Source organism: Trichoderma citrinoviride, assembly GCF_003025115.1.
Source record: "Trichoderma citrinoviride strain TUCIM 6016 unplaced genomic scaffold BBK36scaffold_8, whole genome shotgun sequence".
Classification (NCBI taxonomy): Eukaryota; Fungi; Ascomycota; class Sordariomycetes; order Hypocreales; family Hypocreaceae; genus Trichoderma; species Trichoderma citrinoviride.
In genome coordinates this window covers 1,657,235-1,677,421 of record NW_020194716.1, presented here as the reverse complement: position 1 = coordinate 1,677,421, position 20,187 = coordinate 1,657,235, and the positions used below count along the sequence as shown (strand labels likewise).

General features: G+C 54.6%; 8 protein-coding genes across 8 annotated transcripts; 3 read left to right on the top strand and 5 right to left on the bottom strand.

The window, feature by feature from the left end:
* Window positions 1-715: 715 nt before the first annotated feature.
* Window positions 716-1,687, top strand: BBK36DRAFT_1121075 (NAD(P)-binding protein; the record flags this gene model as incomplete). The annotated part of the gene is made up of 1 exon (XM_024890785.1): window positions 716-1,687. One exon carries the CDS (start codon window positions 716-718, stop codon window positions 1,685-1,687), a length of 972 nt encoding a protein of 323 aa, XP_024749359.1.
* Window positions 1,688-1,902: 215 nt separating this feature from the next.
* Window positions 1,903-4,003, bottom strand: BBK36DRAFT_54150 (alpha/beta-hydrolase; the record flags this gene model as incomplete). The annotated part of the gene is made up of 3 exons (XM_024898232.1): window positions 1,903-2,995; window positions 3,071-3,813; window positions 3,899-4,003. 3 exons carry the CDS (start codon window positions 4,001-4,003, stop codon window positions 1,903-1,905), a joined length of 1,941 nt encoding a protein of 646 aa, XP_024749358.1.
* A 922-nt stretch (window positions 4,004-4,925) lies between these two features.
* On the top strand, window positions 4,926-6,977 carry BBK36DRAFT_1160152 (hypothetical protein; the record flags this gene model as incomplete). The annotated part of the gene is made up of 1 exon (XM_024894267.1): window positions 4,926-6,977. The coding sequence occupies one exon, from the start codon at window positions 4,926-4,928 to the stop codon at window positions 6,975-6,977; it is 2,052 nt and encodes a 683-aa protein (XP_024749357.1).
* An 843-nt stretch (window positions 6,978-7,820) lies between these two features.
* On the bottom strand, window positions 7,821-9,062 carry BBK36DRAFT_164700 (hypothetical protein; the record flags this gene model as incomplete). The annotated part of the gene is made up of 1 exon (XM_024897762.1): window positions 7,821-9,062. One exon carries the CDS (start codon window positions 9,060-9,062, stop codon window positions 7,821-7,823), a length of 1,242 nt encoding a protein of 413 aa, XP_024749356.1.
* Window positions 9,063-11,889: 2,827 nt separating this feature from the next.
* On the top strand, window positions 11,890-13,782 carry BBK36DRAFT_1160150 (kinase-like protein; the record flags this gene model as incomplete). Its single annotated transcript, XM_024894266.1, has 1 exon — window positions 11,890-13,782. The coding sequence occupies one exon, from the start codon at window positions 11,890-11,892 to the stop codon at window positions 13,780-13,782; it is 1,893 nt and encodes a 630-aa protein (XP_024749355.1).
* A 682-nt stretch (window positions 13,783-14,464) lies between these two features.
* On the bottom strand, window positions 14,465-15,247 carry BBK36DRAFT_1121230 (hypothetical protein; the record flags this gene model as incomplete). Its single annotated transcript, XM_024890801.1, has 2 exons — window positions 14,465-15,030; window positions 15,109-15,247. 2 exons carry the CDS (start codon window positions 15,245-15,247, stop codon window positions 14,465-14,467), a joined length of 705 nt encoding a protein of 234 aa, XP_024749354.1.
* Window positions 15,248-16,808: 1,561 nt separating this feature from the next.
* On the bottom strand, window positions 16,809-17,855 carry BBK36DRAFT_1088158 (hypothetical protein; the record flags this gene model as incomplete). The annotated part of the gene is made up of 1 exon (XM_024888985.1): window positions 16,809-17,855. A coding segment is annotated over one exon (1,047 nt), but the record flags the coding sequence as incomplete, so codon positions are not given.
* A 580-nt stretch (window positions 17,856-18,435) lies between these two features.
* On the bottom strand, window positions 18,436-19,593 carry BBK36DRAFT_1120002 (hypothetical protein; the record flags this gene model as incomplete). The annotated part of the gene is made up of 2 exons (XM_024890643.1): window positions 18,436-19,067; window positions 19,125-19,593. 2 exons carry the CDS (start codon window positions 19,591-19,593, stop codon window positions 18,436-18,438), a joined length of 1,101 nt encoding a protein of 366 aa, XP_024749352.1.
* Window positions 19,594-20,187: the final 594 nt, after the last annotated feature.

Below are 20,187 nucleotides of genomic sequence, written 5' to 3'. Positions count from 1 at the left end.
GCCATGACTGGCCCGAGCAGGTAGCGGTACGGCAGGGTAGAGTGAATGCTGCGCCCGATAAAGTACATGTACGGATCTGCATGGAGACGGCTCGTAGGGAGTACCTCGTGTGGCCCGCCTTCACGGCAGGCGATGTCTGCGGTTTCCAATTAAAGTTGAGGTAGACAGAACCATGTGGAGGAGCGGTGGGTACGGGAAGCATCGATCCCATCCCCCACCTTGCCGGTACCTCTGCGTACCTGCACATGGAATGAACTGCCGGCTGCCCTCAAGTGCCTCTACTTTGCTCTACCGGCCGGCGTTTGCACAGCATCAGGTCACGTCAAGTCACATCACAGCCTGAAACAGTCCCTCACTGAGTCCTTTTCTTCTTTCTCTCTTTCGTGCAGAGTGACTCTGGAATGCACATGATTCGACCGGATGCACTTGGACGGAGTCGTGCTGCAGTTCCCCCTCATTCACTGTCCAACACGACAATATCCCTGCTGATGCGGGTATAAGAGGTTGGTGTTGGCCGCTCGCCGCTTGGATGGGCAGATTGCGCAGGATTGTGTGATTTCGAGGCATTCTCTCCTTTTCATCTGGCTTCAGGTTTTCTTCTTTCTGTCGCTCATCAAGTCTTGATTACGAGACACATTGCCTACAGAATCCATCTCTCCCACCACCATCACCATCGCTAATCCATCACCGTCGCTTCAACTTTGCCAACGCCACAATGGGAGCCCAGTGGTCGCAGTTCTTCCCCCCCAAGCCAACATTCACAGAGGCCAACGTGGATAATCAAGAGGGCAAGGTCTTCATCGTCACCGGCGGCGCCTCTGGCATTGGCCTTGAGCTCGCCCGGATTCTGTACCTCAAGAACGCAAAAGTCTACATTGCGACGCGCTCTGAGGAAAAGGCTCGCCAGGCAATCGCCGACATCCAGGCTTCTGGTAGCTCCAACGGCAGCCTCGAATTCCTGCATCTGGACTTGGCCGACCTGGCCAGCATCAAGGCCTCGGCGGAGGAGTTCAAGGCCAAGGAGTCCAAGCTCCACGTGCTCTGGAACAATGCTGGCGTCTCGCAGCCCCCGGTTGGCAGCGTCTCGGCACAGGGTATCGAGCTGCAGTTTGCGACAAACTGTCTTGGGCCCTTTGCCTTTACGCAGCTGCTTCTTCCCCTGCTCAAATCGACAGCCGCAGATGAGGCCACGCCCAAGGGCTCAGTTCGTGTGGTCTGGCTCTCCAGCCAAGTCATGGAGCTCTCCGCTCCTACCGACGGCATCGACCTGGAAGAGATCCGCACGCCTCCCAAGGATCGGAACCGCAATTACACCAACTCAAAGACTGGAAACTACTTCCTCGCTACAGAACTTGCTCGGAGAGAGGGCCCTTCTTCCATCGTGAGCGTGTCCCTGAATCCCGGCGCTCTCAACACCAACCTCCTGCGCCACGCGCCTCATCTCAAGTATCTGGCCTACCCGCTCCTCCACAAGCCCCGAATGGGAGCTCTGAGCGAGCTGTACGCTGGGCTCTCGACGGACATCGGCCTGGAGAATAATGGATGCTACGTCATTCCTTGGGGTAGGATCTCGCACAATGTCAGAGCAGACCTGGTCAAGGCTTCAAAACCCACTGAGGAGGGAGGTTCGGGAAGGGCGCAGGAGTTTTGGGAGCTATGTGCCGAAAAGACGAGGGACTACCTGTAAACGGACGTGATGCATGCGACAGAGATTGACTTATGAGACCAAATTGCTCTTCCACTTCGGATAGGGGGGTTGCCAACATTCAGGTTCACCAACTAATCTAATTACTCTACTCACTGACTTGGCCAGAAAATATTTGACTACGATCGTAGCATGATCAGAAGCATATGTGCCGTACATCCACTCCTAAAATCGTTGCCCATATTCTCGACAAGTTCTCACAGCAAAGTCTTTCTCCACCACTTCTCCTCCTCCTCCAGCCATCCCTTTGCACTCTCCGGGTGAGAAAGCGTATGACCGTCACCAGGAAACTCCACAAGCTTGACATCTTTCCCACTCTTCTCAAGCGACGCTGCAATCAGCCGCGCCTGTTCCAAGGGCACAACCGTGTCCTCCTGGCCGTGCAGCAGCAACAGGGGGGCCTTGAACTTATCAACCTGGTATAGCGCGCTGCGTTCTCTATAAATCTCGTCTCGCTCCTCGTCACTTGCGTCCTTTGGAAGGGCGAGTGCCTGCGTGTAGTGCAGCTCCAGCTTGTGCGTCTTCTCATCAAACTTCTTCAGATCCGAGACGCCAGACGCGCAGACTCCGCCGGCAAACGTATCGGGGAACCGCGTCAGGCACTGCAGCGTGTTGTAGCCGCCGGCACTGATGCCGGTGATGCCAATCTTGCCGATGGCGCTGATCTGGCCGAACCAGCTGGCTGCGGCGTCGGCATCGGCAGCATCGACGTGGCCCCAGTTCCCCCATAGGGCGTTGCGGTAGTCTCGTCCGTAGCCGGTCGAGCCCGTGTAGTTCATGGCAAAGTAGCCGTAGCCCCGGGACGTAAAGTACTGGATCCTCCATGAGAGCCCGGGGCCGGCATGAGCGGTCGGACCGCCGTGGGCGTTGATGATGAGCGGGAATGGAACGCTCAGGTCCAGTTCGTACCTGTCGCTGGTGGGTTCCCAGAAGAACCCATAGATGGTATGGTTCGGGAATCCCTTGGAGGAGAGGCAGATGAGATCAGGTTCGGCGATGAGTTCCTTGGGAAACTGCTCGTCGACCGCGAGGCGCAGGATCTTGCTGCGTTCTGGCTGGTGAATGTTGATTTTGTGTACTGCGTGGGGAATACGAGTCCCGGTGCCAACTATAATGACATGAGAGTCGTCGAATCGAGCAACGGCATCCCAGGCAGTGTGGCAGAGCACATCCCCATCAGCAGCCTCTCGCCACGAGTCATCGTGGAGGTCGATGATGAGGAGACGGCGCGTGCCGTTTGATGTGCCGACGGCTGCCATGAATCTTTCCGTGACGGGGACAAACGTACAGCTGTATCATGCCCGTGTTAGACCAGCTAAGCCACCATCTGGAGAGAAGACATCATTCAGGTACAGGAATTCTTACCTCCCCTCCAAGAAGCTGACTTCGCCCAACTCTGACGTCTCCAAACCCCTGAGCTTGATCTTGCTGGGAGTGGTACCACCAGGATTGAGCCTGAAGAGCTGACGATAGCCGCCGCTTTCCTGCGCAAAGAATAGAGTAGCTCCATCCACGCCCCATCGCGGCTCTGTGGTGCTTTCGCCGTTTCCACCAGCAATGTGACGGACACCGCTAATAGTACCATCCAGGTGGAAATCAGCGACATACAGCTTGCAGGCATCAATGAACAGTCCCGGATGGTTCCATTCAAGCCATGCAATCCTGGTTCCGTCCGCATTGGACTGCGGTATATAGTAAAAGTCGGCACCGGAGACGATCCTCTTGACCTCAGCCGTCAGGATGTCGATGGCCACAAGATAGTTTCTGACATTGGCGGCAGAGGTTTTTGTGTGGTCTTCTTCGATTGCGAGCACCCACGGGGTCTTTTTGTTCGCTTGGAAACTCGAATATCGCAAGGTGGGAGATTGGAGCAGCACGGACGAATACTTTGCGTCTGGCTCCAAGATCCTCACTGCGTTGTCTTGGTCGGAGAAGATGAGCCGTCCATCGGGCAGCACATCGTATAAGCCGGCGCCGTATTCGTATACCGTATTCTGGCAGCTTAAATCTTCAGGCAGGACTTCCTTCAGAGTGTCGTCGGGAGAGACTTGCACAATGGTTCTTCGTGCGCCGTTGCTCTCGGCGAAGTACGCCCGTCCGGTGCGTGGCTGCAGGAAGCAATGAGCTGTGAGGCCGAGCAGAATGGCATCAAAGAGAGATATATGAGGAGGCATCATGGCATCTTACACAAACACGAGGAGCTATGAAGGACCGGACTTTGGAAACAACAAAGTCGGAGGTGATTGGCGAGTCCCAATTCCCATAGTCCGACGAGATGGGCTTCTTCTTCACTAACATGGCGTGCGGCCGGTGTGGGATGAAGGCGGTACGGGTACGCATGAGCCTGGGGTTTTCTGCGTGTTGTTGTCCCGGATCAGGTCCCCTCTCACAGGTTAAACATGATATAGAAGAGAACGAAAGCTATAGCGAAAGCCGAAGAGACAAGATTGACTCCATCGCGATCAATCTTTCACCCATACATCCGGCCGCTTCTTATATTCATAGCTTTTCCGACGGAGCGAACAAAGATCCCGTCATGGAAAGGGCTTTGAAGCTATGCTGTGCTACCTACTCTCAAGTACATGCCCTCCACTATGTAAAGTCGAAGCACTCCAATGGGACATCTCCCTCCCTCCCCGCGGCTCGCCCTGGGTACGGCTTCCGAAGCGGCAACTAGTAACCGGATGAGATGCGGTGCTGAACCAGGATACGGAGTACTTGTTCTGAACAGATTGGGAACTCAGAAGCCAGGTATCAATAATTTATTTTAACGCTCATGTAGTATACACGGCTTGCTCCCATATTTGAGTCGTGGTTTGGTTTGTGAGAATGTTGAACTTGAAGGCTGTTCGCCCCCATGTGATGCTTAGTTCAACGTCGGTTGAGCCGCTCAGAAGCGGATACGATATCTTAGCTACCTATCGAGCACTCATGTCAACTACACAATGCCCAGCGACTGTACAGTTACTCATACCTGAGCATTGATGCCGTTGGCTCTGGGCCGTTGCAAAGGGCCTGCTGAGTGTATCCGTGTTCCTTGTGTCGTTTGAGGAGAGGAGGATCCCCTCTCGTGCCGTTCCTGGCACTAACACGCCACCCCCGGTCAGTTGCGTGCGCGTCCCGGGGTACCTTTTGCTAGCATACCTAGGTACGGTCGGAATAAATGCATCAACTCTTACATCCGACTTCTCTTCGCGTCTTTGTTGTCGCAAAGAACAAGATGGAAAAGACGGAAAGGACGGACATAGAGGTCTCGGCCTCGCCACCTATTGCCGCCGTCCCGCAGACCAGGAAGCGCAGGTCGTGGCATCTCAGGGCGGCCTGCGTTGCTGCTCTTGTCTGCCTGGCCGGGCTTTACCATCATCTCCAGCTGCCTCCTCATCCTCATCCTCCTCATCGGCACCACAATCACCATCATGATCACAACCATCATCACCATGACTGCAAGAGGCCGTCTCCTTATGGCAGATTCCCTCGGCCAAACGATCCCTTTCACTTTCTCCCATGCACCAACGTGACCGTCCCTCCCGCTCTCGATGACCGCCATCCCGAGAAGAGCTGGTCGAAGCTCTTTGACCCCAATCCCAAGCACTGGAGCTGGGGCAACAAGACGGAGGACCAAGACACGGAAGCTCGCCCCAGACACGACCCGTTTGCTGGCCGCGGCATCTACCTGTGCGGATGGCTCGACGTTCCGCTCGACTACACCAATGCCTCTGATACCCGCATCACGCGCCTTGCCGTGACAAAGTACCAGGTCTCCGGCCTCGCCCCCGTCCGCGGCCGCTCCAAGCCGTCCGCCGGCCACAAGAGCGAGCGCACCATCGTCGTCGAGCCCGGCGGCCCCGGCGGCAGCGGAACGTCTCTGGTCTGGCGGTTTGCAGAAGCCTTCTCGGAGCGCCTGAGCGGCGGCGCCTTTGACGTGCTGGGCTGGGATCCTCGCGGCGTCAACACGACCCTGCCCGCCCTCTCGTGCTTCCCCTTTGACGCCGACAGGGACCACTGGTCCATGTTTGCCGGGCAGTACCGCGAGGTTCTCGCCTCGCCGAGGGCTCAGCTCGAGGTCGCCGACGCCTTGAACGATGCCATCTTTGGCGCCTGCTACAAGACGCACGGCGACCTGCCCCGGTTCGTCAGCACGGCGTTTGTCGCGCGCGACTTGGAGGAGATCCGCAAGGCCCTTGGGGAGGAGGAGCTCACGGCGCACATGATCTCGTACGGCACGGGCATCGGGCAGACGTATGCAAACATGTTTCCGTCGAGCGTCGGCCGGATGATCCTGGACGGCACCGAGTATGTCAGGGACCACAGGCTTCTGGGAGGCTTTGGCTGGACCGCCTTGGACAATGCCACGGATGCCTGGCACGATGGCTTCCTCGGGGAGTGCATCAGCGCTGGACCCGAGCATTGCGATCTGGCCAAGCCGGTGGATGATGGCAAAAATGTCACTCTGGACGGTCTGGAGTCCCGGATGGAAGCGCTCATCACTTCGCTTATTGCGCGACCCGTGCCAGGATACACAGACTTCAGCGGCCCGTCTCTCATCACGTACTCTGGCCTGGTCGGCGCCATCTACGGCTTTCTCTACAATGCGTTCTCGTGGCCCGCGTTGGCCACTCTGCTGTACGAGCTGGAAGCAGGAAACTCGACGCTTGCTTCCATCATGCTCGAGCACTCGGCATGGGAATACGATCCCACCCTCCCGTCCCTTCCCAACAAGAAGCCGTCCACCGACGAGCTGACCTTTATGGTCATCTGCTCAGACGGATACGACGCTCCGCTGCCCGAGGACGGCCTCGACTGGTGGGAGTCGCTGTGGGCGAACATGACGGCCAAGTCGTGGGTCTCGGGCAACTCGCGCTTCTTCGACGTCTTCCCCTGCCAGCACTTCACAGACTACTGGCCCACGCCGGCCGAGGTGTACCGCGGCGACCTCAACAAGACGCTCAAGAACCCGGTGCTGCTCATCGCCGAGACGTACGACCCAGCCACGCCGCTGCGCAACGGGCGCAGGCTGCTCGCCGAGATGGGCAGCAACGCGCGGCTGATTGCGCACCACGGCTACGGCCATTCCTCGCGGGACAAGTCCAACTGCACGGACGCCATTGCCAAGAGGTTCATCCTGCACGGGGAGTTGCCGGAGGAGCAGGAGACGGCGTGTTTTGCGAACGAGAAGCCGTATTTATATGGCGTGGATAAGGGCAAGAATGCGCTTACGATTTGGAGTGAGCATGTGGAGGAGCTGCCGTATCTGAATCCTCGTCTGGGTTAAGCCACGCTTTCTCATTGGATGCACTGGGTACCTTATATATCAGAGTAAAGACGTGTTCATTTGTATGATGCTGTTCATCTACATGTAGCCATATGGGTATCATTTTCCAACGCGGAAGAGACATACAAAGTAAAGACGAGTAATCGAGTCGAAAGCAACTCACCTACCTAGCAATACCTGAAAGTAGAAGGAGAATCACAATAGTATTTGCCATAGATTTTTCCTTACCAGTGACGTAGAGTGTTGATGTCGACGTCGTGTCCGGGTGAGGTTGAGTAACACATGGCAGCAGTCAGTAAATTTCAGCTATTCCGCATCACCACACCCTCTCATGAACAAAAACCACAAGAACAAATTAAGAATTCCACAAAACCCAATCCCAAAAAACCAGAGAACAATATAGAGAAATGACGTCATTCACATGCTAGACAGCACAGAAATTAAAGTCGAGAATAACTCCTGGTACCTGCATCCTCCATGTGACCACCTTCAGCGCAAGTGATGCTGACTTTGATCACACGTTCAGAGAGTCCGTGATGAGCTGCGGCTCGTTCGACCCAAAAGGACGACGTAAACAAAGCAGATTTCTGAAACAAAGAACAAAACACAGAAACATTAGAAATCATATATACCTTACCAAGAAGACGCTCATATTAACTTGACGTCTAAGTAGCGTTCCACAAGCGCCAGACTTGATGACATCATCGCATACGGGCGAGAGATCGTGACTCTTTTCTTGTGTTTTTGAAAATCATTAGTGTCATAAGACTCGGAATATGTACAGTGAGCATCATGATATATATACAACTCCAGCGCGCCGCACCGCACGCCCGCCTCCTCGAGTCAAGCCAACCACCTCCTGCTGCTGCTACTGCTGCTGCTGCTGCTCTTGGGCTTTTGTATCCTGCTGAGCGCCTCCTCCGGGCTTCTTCGGACATCTTGGGGGGGACTCCCCTCTCGCCGCCGGCCAAGAAGCGATCTCGGCGATGGGGAGCGGCGGTATGAAGGGCGTTGCTGCGATGGTGATGCTTTTCGCAGAATCGCGGTTTTATAGTCGACATAACTTGTGGATTCAGAGACTTGCCTAGGGGTGGGGGTGTTGTCGGATTCAAGGGTATCATAATTGGTATTGTTGCTGTTGAACGAGGTTGGGGTATCGAGGGAGTCTAAAATGCAGAAATCGTCTTCCGGAAGTTGAGCGGTAGAAAATTCATCGTCTTCCTCATCCCCATCTACAATGTGTACAGGTAAGGACTCCTCCTTGGCATTGTCGGCGACATCGGTGGGGTCAAAGGAAGATCGAGTCTCCGTGGAATCGCACACAGACGTGACTGTCGTGTCGCCGTCGTCGGATTGAGACGTCTCGTCATCGTCACGAATCGAAGATCGCCTGATAAAGTGAGAGTCTAGGCGCTCCGAGCGCTTGCTGGAGAAGGACATGGACCGCGACGGCGGGTTCGTCGAGGTGAATGCCGGCGAATCGGCCGACTCGGATGGAGAGCCCTCAGACTCTGGTGAAAGGGGCATGTCTCGAGTGTTGATAGCGCAGGGCTCGGCGGTGATGGAGCCGTGGGGGAAGAACTCGTCGTCGTCGTCGTCGACAAAGTAAGGAGCATCGCCGGCGCTGCTGGCCTTTGTGCTGGTCGTGTGAATAGAATCGGCTTCGGAAAACGACGATGACATCGACGGCACGGAGCTGGGTCCGTGGCGATCAAGGTAATCATCGGGGAGGTAGCTTGCAAAGTATCGGACAATGGAGTCGAAGGACTTGGTCCGGAAGAGCTGAAGGGCGTGCTGCCACTGGTCAGAACCGATCAACTTCGGATTGGCAATGATCTCGACAGCGAGCGTTTCAAGAGACTCCTCGAGTTCGGAGAGCCGCTGCCGCTGCCGAGCCGCCATGAAGCGATGGAACTCTTCGGCCGTGTCCGCACGGTGGGAAATTTCGTAGACATCGTGGTGAAAGGCTTCGGGGTCTTGGAGGGTGTAGGTAAAGGTGTTGTACTGATCGTGGAGTGTCGTAAATAAGTCGTCCCGCTTCAGGCCAAACTTCCAGGCGGGCCACGAAATGTCGGGATCGTCCATGTTGCGGGTCGGAGGGTTTCTCTGCGAGCTCGCAGAGGGGGTAAGGTAAAGGCGTGTGTCGTTGAGGCGGTTATGCAAAAGGCGCAGTCGGGGTGAGGAGAGCCCAGGTGTTATTCGAGAACAACACGGCTCGCTTAGAGCATGGGACTCGCGATCATGGCCATGGCGGAGAGTCACTAACGAGCACTACTAGACAGTCACTGGTCGAATAGCTGCTCGTGTCGTCGTGATGCGGGTGCGATGGGTATGATGAATATGATGATATGGCGGTTGAAGGTGCTGGAGAGTGCTGGAGATGCGGCCACAACGACGTCGACAGGGCCCTTGGACGTTCTGCCACAGCAGCTGGGGGGAGGCGCGCGTATACCCATTGCCCCCGGCGCCCGATCGTGAGGCCATGGCAGCCTGAGGCATTCACGCTGCCCTGCACCTGGCCTCCACCTGCGCAGCGTTGGTTGGCTACTGGTCTCGGCTGCGGCAAGCACTAGATCCGATCTGGACTAGCCCACTCCTAGCGCTGCACTAGGGCGTCAGAGGACACCAACCTATCCAACCAAGACACCAATCAGGCTGCGGTGGCTGAATTGGAAAAAGCTTGGGCTGATGCGCTATTCCGGCTGATTCTCAGGTTGCGCAGCAGCAACTTGTTCCATTTCTCTTCTGCGGTGTTTCTTCCTTTGTCTTCGGACACGACGAGTGATTGGGCGTCTTGTTTATCATCACAAGCAATGTTTCTCAGTACTGCAATCATTGATGTACATGCAGATACTGTGTCATCAAGAGAACTCGCCCATTCTTCTCGCTTCGACTTCTTCTCCTTCTTCTCGCCTTTCATCTCGCCTTTGTGCTGCTGAGATGATGATGTGATCGTGCGTTTCCAAGTGCCAAACATACACACATTCTCGCTACTCCTTCATGCGGCCAGCACATGGATCACCCCCTCGCTGCTGTTCTCGACCAGCATCCCTGTCTCTGCCCAATCGCCTCAGCTACAGTGGCCTCCGCTCACACCACACTGTCCAGCTGGTGCGGCGACATGCTGGCAGACCCTGGTCGAGAGAGGAAATTTCTGCTCAGAGGATGACGCTCCTACAAGTTGGTACCAATGGCCTGCCCATCGCTTCCGGACGGCTGTGGCTGGTGTACCCTTGCGCCATCAGTTGCGAGCAGCTCTCTGCGCCACCGTGGTAGAGTGGTAGAGGTTCGCTCAACATGCTTTTTCTCGAGCGCCCGCAGCAACACGAGACGCTGAGCCTGAAGATATTTGGCTGTCACGCTGACTTGCGGCTGACTCGAAGCGTGAGAAGAGTCGCATTCCTCCAGGCAGCTGAGACAACCCTCCAACAGGAGGAGTCGGCCTGCGACTGATCAGGAGGACGCCGTGAGCGTCTTGCATACCAACTCAGTTTGACACGGTCTTGGCTGGATCCCCCAAGTGGTTATTTACGGTCACTCGCACCACTCTGACCAAAGCTTGTTGTGAGGCTCTTTCCATCGAGTCGGGCTCTCTGGACGCATCACGTGTGGACGAGTCAGCGTCGACGCAACTGTTGCTCTCATTCTCTCTTCCTCTTCCTCGTGAGATGGCAGTTGTTGGTGGCATCACGGCAGCTCGCGTGAGAGAGTGTCCGGTGAGTTGCTCGCATGCAATATGCTTTCGTCATTGACTGCTACTGAGCTTCCTGATGATTCTGTCGTTTACCGCTGTGACAGCGTGAGAGGAATGATGAACGAATTCTGAACAGGCTGTTGCGGTGTTGCTATTTCCAACAGGCTGAACATGTTGCAATACTTCCAGCAGCTCCCATGGAATGAACGCAGATAGCCGAAAGGTCTCTGCACAGCAGTTGCTGCCGCAAGGGATACCGTTCGGCCTATCGTCAGCATCTGGGACGTCTGTCGTGCTCTGTCCACTATCGAGCGCGGATGAGGCGCAGCTTGAACAAGGGAGCGCGCACCGCCTCATCCATCGCCTTGCCAGGGTCCTTGTCTATTACCAATCCTGCCTTGCCTGCCTCTATCGTACTCTGTGCAGAGGCTCTATCAGTTAACCAGTTACCAAGCACTCGCCTTACAGACAGGCTAAACCAACCAGCTGCTGGCTTGTCTCCTCTAGTTCCCGCCCTGGGGCTGTCCATCGCGTGCAGTCCCCAGTGTCTCGCCCGCGGTCCGCAAGGCACCCGGTGCCCACTAGCTTGGTCGTTGGTTACCTTTTCCTTCCTTCTCCAGCGTTCCTATTTGTACCTGTCCATGACTGTCCGGGCGGCTGAGACTCCATCACCAGGCCCGCAACCTCGTCTTGCACTCTGGCCATCTGACACTGGCTACCATGACCAGACCCTGATATAGCGCTTCAGCTGCTGGCTCCTTGCATTTATTGTGCGTCTAGGCAATAGCTGGCCTCTTTTCGCTCTCCGTTTTCAACTTGACCCTACCAACATTATACTGCTGTGTCTTTGCTGGTTGTGACACAGATTTGCACAACTGTCTGTCAACCCCGCTGCTGTTCTGCCTGCTGCTACTCAACCATCCATACTGTCTTCCTGTCAGCCCGGCTTCTGCCTGGACGAGTGCCTGTTGTTGGGACTGCCCAGGCTTCTGAATACAACAACCAAACGTTTACCTACCTATTTACTTGTACGCTGACTGTACTTCCGTTTTATCCACCCAACCAGTCTGCTTGCCTGCCTGTTCCCCCTCCACTCTATTTCCCAAGGCACTCACTTCGTTGCCCGTCGTTCATCGATCTCTTGGGTGCTGAGTTGGAGAGACAGTCACATCACCACCGGCATATGGGCCTTCGGCAAGGCACCATTTGCTATCCCCTATGTTCGAAACCAGGGCCGAGCCCTCGCAGGGCGTCTCGGAGGAGAAAACCGAGCCTTTCTCTCAGTCAGAGATCGAGGCCCGATTTCACGGCGTCGGAGACGATGAGCCAGGCATCCCTGCGGACCCCGAGGCCGTTCCGCTCGACGTCTTGCAAGTCGAAGATCACCACCACGAGCAAGGCATCCGCATCCTCGTGCGGCCTCTCACCAAGCTTCCCGGCGCCCGCTCCGTGAGTCCCGGCAGCGACAATTGCCAGTGGCTGGCTCTGCGCGCCGAGGTGGCCTCCTCGGACAAGCCTGAGCACAAGGTCCTGGCTGTGACTCAGACCTCCAAGGACATCAAGTTCTCCGTTAGGATACCCGGATCTACCCAGGACGACCTGTCACGACCACCACTGTGGTGTGAGCTCTATTACGATCCCGCCAGCGACAAGGTCATCTTCCTCAACCGGTCGGATGTGCCCATACTGCTCGGCCGTGTGTCCCATGTTGCCGCCGCCGCCAGTCCTCCCCCAAGCGAACGCCATGTCATCAACCCGGGCCTCGCCAAGGGGCTTACACCTGGCACCTTTCGGATCAAAGTGAGAGACGTTGCCGTACTTGATTTTCGCATTTTGGAGAAGCGTCCAGTGGCCATCTATCAACAGCCAATCTCATTGACAGTGCCCGAGGAGGACACGCCCGCATCATCGCCGTCGTTCGTCACGTCTGACCAAGTCAACGCAAGTATGAAGAGAGCTCTTACCCCGGAGGAAGACGTGAAGAGGGTGAAGCGGAGAATTACGGACGCCAGAGGAGATGACGGCGTTGTCATGTTTCTGGGACCAACTGACCCTCTCGTCTTCCCTCTTCCCAACAACGCGAGAGAGGCCAAGGTACTGGCTGCATCCGACGGCCATGCACTCTTGGACGCAGAGCAGGGCGAGACAATTGCTGTCAATGGAGTGTGTGAGCTGGACGAATACCACTTGACGAAACGCGAGCCCATTGCATCCACGGCTCTGTCGGCAGTCTATACCGCATCACATTCGCAGGTGCCCAATAACATCGTCACAGTCAAGGTGCTCAAGACAAGGGTCGCAAACCCAGACAACAAGCCGCTGGTGCATGAGCGGAGTGTCATCCGCCAAGCAGACATGTGGCTGCGAGAGTGCCAGAGCCAACAAGACTTGCAACACGACTCGATTGTACGCTACTACGGAGGAGATGCCAGATTCCTGAGTCTCTACATGGAGCACATCGACGCCAAAGATCTCACTGCTCCTACCAGGTGGAGAAACAAGGCTACGGACGAGTTCGTCGGAACACGCGAAGACTCTGTTCGGATATTACGCGACATCTCGGGCGCCCTCAACTACCTCCACGGCCGCAAACTCGTCCACAACGACATCAAGCCCGCCAATATCCTGTACGCGCCTGAGCGTGGCGCCGTCCTCTGCGACTTTGGGCTGACGACGCCGGCGGCAAGCTCGCCTTCTGGCGGCGGAACTCCTTACTACATTCCTCCCGAGTTCATCACACGCAAGAGCCGCGGCCCAGCCTCTGACGTCTGGGCGCTGGGTGTCACGATGCTATACACGTTGCGCTTCATCAAGTTCCCCGACTCGCGAGCACGCAGGCAGCATCCCAAGCCGCTGTACTGGCAAATCGCCCAAATCCACGGCCAGCCGGCGCCGCCTCATGCTTATAAGCAGTACGGCAATGGTCAGCCGGCGGTGAACCAGATGAGGGACTGGCTCACGGAGATTTATGAAGCAAGAGAGAAGCTGAACCCCAAAGACCGCTTGGAGCGGCTGGTGAGGGATATGCTGGCGCCGAACCCAGCTCAGCGCATCACCATGGAGAGGATCGTCAGAGAACTCTCGGGCGAACAAACAAGTACAAGTCGCTAAAGGGACGGGGCTTACACAAAGAGTTCACCTACGAGCTATTTATCATTTTTTCTTCACACCTGATTTTGGTTTTTTCTTTGCATTTTCATCATTTCGGTCATCGAACAGTTCATCAACAACAATGGGATCTGGAGTTTTTTATTTGGGAAGTACAAACGACATTTACATGGCAGATGGCAAGCGTTTTGAAGCGGGCACAAGATGAGACACCCACTGGAGTAAGCAGCATGCGGTTATACGCTTTTGGCAATGACTGACTCGAGCAGGGAAGAAGAAATTGACGACAATCTTGTGTTTCTTTTTTCCTGCTATCTTGCCATATTTGTTCTTTTTATTCTCTTCTGTTTTTCCTCCTCTTGCGCTTTTTTTCTTATATGATACCTTTACACTGGCGCATTTACTTGTACATATACAGCTTATACCCTTCTTGTACTATTATTACTTTGAGTTTTCGCATGGCGGCAATTACAGACGGACAGACGGGCAGACAGACCAACGACAGACAGACAGACAAAGAGACAGACAGACAGAGAGAGGGGGGGACGGTATATACGTATAAGGAGTTGAAGACGACGCTACTGCGCTAATATCATTATCTTGCATTTCATGATGCCCTGTCCTCGTATATATGTCTTGGTGTACTTAATCTATACCCTCATTCACGTCATATGTTCTCCGTCAACTAGAGACCCAGGCCCAGAGAAAAGGCAATCGCCAGACCAACAACCGTAGCCAAGACAGGCTTATCAGAGCCCATCAAGCCCGCAGCACTCTTCTCACCCGCCGAGCTCGAGCTGTTTTTGCCTCCCTCGGTAGCACCATCCTGCGAAGAAGAGCCGCCGGAGTCCGTGCTGTTGTTATCAGTCGTCTCGTCCCCGATGGTATGCAACACCAGTCCGTCCGAGGTAGAGCAGTTGCTGGGCCCCGTGGCGTTCTTGGTGAAGCGGATGTCGGCGCAGTTGTACAGCGCGCTGCCGGACTCGCCGCTGGTGACGACCTGGATGGAGGCGAGGGTGCCCTCCTTGATGGCGGCGTCGTCGTCGACGGGCAGCTTGTCGATGCAGAGGGTGCCCTTGCCGGTGACGTTGGTCAGGGCCGGGGTGAGGGAGATGTTGAAGTTTGTCGTGTTGGCGCCGAGGCCGAGGTTGACGAAGAGGTAGGTCCAGGGGTGGTGGAGGTCGAGCTGGAGGGCGCCGCCGGAGAGGGGCCAGTTGGTGATGTTGCCGGCCTTGTAGGGGACGCCGCCGCCTGTTTGTTGTTAGCACATCATCATGATGATGATGATTGAGAGATTTGGATATGGGGGTCATGATGGGGGGAACGTACAGGGATAGTCCCATTGGCTGTACTTGTCTTCGTTTTCCTCAGAGAGGGTGTCGGCGCGCCATTCGGGGTATACGACGGAGAAGTGGGCGGTGACGGCCTGGACGGCGGCGAGGCCGAGGAGGAGAGACTTGAGGGCCATTGTTTTGAGGTGAGGTGAGGTGATGTTTTGGTGAAAGAATAGGGTGGTGGGAGAAGGGAGGAGAGGAGGAGGAGGAGGAGAAGAGGGGTATAAAGGTCAGGGCACAGCTGAAAGCATGGACCAGATTTTTTGCTTTCTTCCCTGAAGAATGGGGTAGACAGGATACACAGAAGATATTTATATTGACCATCAAGGTAGTCGGTTAGCGGACAGTTGCGCAAAGTACATTCTTAGGGGGGCTACAAAGAAAGGTTGTGACTGAACCAGCCAGGGGTACCTGGATAGGCCAGAGGGGGTGGGTTAGTTTGGTACGGTTAAGCTTGTTTTGAGCATATAAGTTGGGCCAAGCTGGATGACGAGAGGGGATTTCCATTGGTTTGTTTCCTGCTGGTTCCCTTGTTTAGTTCGTGGATCTATGTTATGATCTGAGCAGATATTGCTGTTAGTTGGGGAGGAGGTGATTTGCGGTGTGGATGTTTTGGCACAGGCACAGGGGTCTGTGAGGGCTTCTTGGTGAGGATGAGAACGAGTGAAGAAGCCAGCCATGATGCATCCTTCATCACAGATGTTTCTATTTCTCAGCGCCATATGACAGATGAGTGTGTTTTGTTTCAATGGCATGTCTCACTTGTTGCTGTTGTTTACGCATGTCTCATTCCAGCCTCAACGGAGAGACACGGCTTCTCTCTTACACCGAGTAGGTACCCGGATCTGCACCGGCTGCGCTATGACTCTCGCACGCACTCAACTGCTTCATTGGTGCATATCACAGAACGCCAGGCTCTGTGCAACGACTCAAAAACTTGCTCAAATGCACGCAAGGAAGCGCAAAGACCCGGCGCTGTGGTTGCTTTCTTTCTGCGCCTTGACCGTTTCTTTTCTCTTATTTTCCCCTCTCATATCCTCTTTTGGACCCCTTGCATTTCTTGCACTCTGGACATCGTCCTTCTTCGGCTTAAGTGGTTATAATTCGCCGAAGAATAACGTGCTACCTACTGGTTGACTTAAGGATACATCGTCCAGCTATCTCTTGGCTTCGCTTGTGATATTCAGCTTCCCATCCTTATTCTTCAACACCCATAGCTTTGGGAAGATGAGTCTCCATCCTGGCTCTAAGCTTCGATTTCCTTGGTCGGCATGATCAACTCGTAGTCGGCCTTGAGACATCCGCCATCTTACCCTGAATTCGATCTAGATTGATAAGTTGTCTCTGGATATAGCAAAGATTTGAATTGACGACCTCAAGTCACTTTTCGACTGCATATTTCTCCTCCGCCAAGCCACTGTTATCATGCAAATGGCTAGATCTGGAGATGAGAGAGACTCGAGCTACAGGCTCAACAGCACCAATGTCCTCCCCGTCCGAAGCAAACTCTTCCCTCACCTCCTCTGCTTCATGCTTTGCCCCAAAACAGAGCCGGCTAATAACTTTCAATCTCTCGAACAGCCACACATCACTCCCATTTTTCCCTACTAGAGAAGATAGAAGAATATATCTCTAGTTCGCTCTTGTCTCTCGCGATATCACCCCAAATCATTACCTTTCTGGATTTCTCTTCCTCATCTGCTCGGTCAATCTCTCGAGTAGCTCCGAGTTGCGATGCACAGCGTTGTTGTGCTCCGATATAGCCTCGCCAAACACTGTCAGAGCCTCGATAAACCGATCTATCTGATCGCAATCCTCCTTCGCTCTGCTGGAGCTACCTGTAGCTTCTTCTTGGCTACGCGGCCCTCTGCCTGAGCTCGTTGGCTGCGTGCGGCGGTCTCTGATTGCGGTAGATGGCCTGTCCCTTTTCTGCTTTCGAGGCGGGGGCTCACAGGCCGTGCTGTGATTGGCCTCGCTTTCTACCTCGCTGTCCTCTGGAAGAGCCCGTTTGTCCTGACTTGATGGAACTGCAACACGCTGTCGAGGGTTTGCTCTGTTCCCGTTTTGCTGGTTGATCATCTTATGACCCTCTCTTCCCCCGTTGTTGGCCGCGGCTGTAGGCTCAGGTTTGATCGCATTCGGGGTAACGAATGTCTTAGTCGGCCAAGCATCTTCTTCGTCACTGAGGAAACCATTGGGAGCTTCGTTCAAACGCCGAGGAGCGGGCTGTGAAGCTTCTCCGACTGGCCCCTCGGCTCCAACTCGCAGCTCATGTGCGCTGGAAGCTGTCACCGGGCTCTTTTTTGCCGTCTTCTCTGCTTTGACCTCCTCATCTATCTTGACGGGCCTCTTGTAATCCTCGTGGAAGACATATGTGTTGAAGTTGCCTCTTGGATACTTGTCTCGGATGAGCTTCATAAGCTTTCGGCTCTTGAATAACTGTGTCTTATAGATGATTCGAAGGGCGACGACATGAGCCCACGTCACATTGGTCTGCATCATATTTCTCGCAATTGAATGATTTGTGAGTTTGCCGACGGTTGACTTTGGCAGCGATGCATGCTCGACAATATAAGGCCACACTTCGCGGGATTCAGCGTCCCAGGAGGTGTAATGCTCCAGATAGACGTCTTTCAATCTCTTGTACAGTCTCTTTTCCTCTGGTGTGTGATAGAGGCATGGTGGATAATGCGCTTCGCCGTCTGGCGCCTCTTGCTGGGCGGTTGTCGGAAGCTGGGACATGATTGCTGATTTGGTAGCTGCTAGAGGTTAGCAATAGCACGAGTAGTATATCGGGATAAGATGGTATTACACTTCAGTATCTGAATCAAATTTGAGATATTGAGACGCGATGTTATGAGCTCAAGAGTCCTCGAGAGTCCCTCGATTTTCGACGAAGAAGAGAGAGAGGCGCCGATCCTATACAGGAGACGAGGGGAAATAAAATGAGATTAGTGAACGACAGCAGGAGAAGGATTGAATAAAGGGAATAAGTGACAGGAGGAAGAGATTGAGGAAGAAGTAAGTAGTAGAAAGCAAGAGACAAAGGAATTATAGGTCGCCATTCAGATTTTGCCCAAGGCGGTCGAGATGAGGGAAGTCGCAGAGTTTATCGCCTCAGGTCTGAAGATTCTCACCTGATTTTAAAGGCAGAAAATATATGCGAGTTGCTCCTGCCGCATTATTTCACTCGAGGCCAATACCGTACTCATATCTAGTCGCTGTATTTATATCTAGGTATTTCATGATAGATGACGAAATAAATCTACATCAAAGCCGCCCCGAAACTCCTGCCTCCTACAATCCTCCCCCCGTCAATACATCACAGCTTTGACTCTCCAGCGGCAGCCTCCTTCTCTTCCCTCAGCACATCCTCTCTCAGCCGAACCTCCACCCGAGAAGGCCCAGCCTTGCCGAAACTCACCAACACGACCCTCTCCCAGTCACCTCCTCTCCCCGAGTCCTTGAGCTCCGGCCCCGGCTTTTCCAGACCAAGCACAACTCTCTTATCGCTCTTCCTGACGAACAAGTGGTACGGACTCATCACCTTGTCCGCCCACGGAATGCTGGCCGTGGCATGTTCACGACCCTTTTCTGTATCCGCCGTCGGAATCGCCTTTACGAATCTGAGAAGCTCCCTGCGCTGCTTCGTATAGTGAAGAGGACCCTCTTCTACTGAAGCCGTCAGCCCCTTGAGGAACTTTGTGAGAAGCGAGAGGATGTACACCTGAGGCGGAAAGAGAATGATGTCATTGGCGGCAACGCGTGAGAGAAACGTCTGCGGAGGAGCGAAGAGAGCCTCGGTGTGCTCGACGCCGCCATCTGGTGTTGGAACCAGCATCTCGGATGGCACGTCGGTGCGTGAAATGGGGAGCAGATATAGGTACATCTGAGTGGTGAAGCGCTTCGGGACGCCGACTGGAGTTACCCATCTCGTGAAAGGGACGAGTCCATCTACGAAGAGATTGTCAATTCACAGTCAATAATCATGGGAAATCGCTCAGAACACACCCAGGTCAGCTTCTGCGCCAATCTCCTTCAACCAATCCGCAAACTTGATCTGGCTCCCATGGATCCTCTTCCTCGCCTCGTCTCTCTCTTGCTGAGGCAAATCAACTAAACGCCCGCCTTTCGAGGCAAGCAAAATGCCCGTCTCTTCAAAGCACTCGCGAATAGCGCCAAGCCTGTACGCCGGACCATCAACATGACGATCCTCTGTTCCGGGAGCTGGTATATCGCCGTCGTGAAAAGCGTCCAAGTTGCCCCCGGGAAAGACGTGCGCAGATGCAAATGAGGTGGACGTCTTGACTCGATGCAGCAGAAGAACCTCGTTGGTAGGAGACAGCAGCACAATGGAAGAGCTCGGCCGTGGCTCGGGAATCGGTTTCTTTGTCGCGCCAGAGCCCTTCTCTTTCTCCTCCTTCTGGGGAGACGCGGGCGACGAGTAGAGACGCGTCCAAGTCGGTGATTTCGACGCCATGAGGCCGGCTGTCAGATTGAACGGGCGGATACACTCAGCGGCTGGTCTGTGAGCTGATGATGCCAGGCTGCTGACACGACGAGGCAACGACCTGGTGACAGCACATGAGACCAGATTCATCGGAGGTCTGAAAGAGCGGAATGAGACGCAGACAATCTGGAAGGGGGTGTGAGTGAGATACAGCGTGTCCCCGTTTCCCCAGTTTGGCTGCACGGGGAGTGGCGACGAGCCGAGGTCCGGTTTGCCGGCTCTATTTTGCGGGGGAAAAGAGAAATCAACCCTGCAGCCACTCCGTGCTCCGAAGGATGGAGAAATGGGGCCCGATCTCATCTCACGCGGATATAAAATGGGCCTTGAGCCGTGGACTGCGCTATGCTGCAAGGGGTCATTTTTGCGATGAGTGTCATGTCCACGACTGGGAACAAAGTTCTCCGTGAGAAAAGCGGTATATTCTATACGAAACGACAATATCCTGTGTAACATCATAAAAGGCTAGGCCGAGGGAAGACGTAGAAAGGGACGAAAAGCAGGAAAAGAGGAAACGGCCCACTGAAACTCCTGTATGCTCATGACCATGCCTACCTAGGCTCAAAT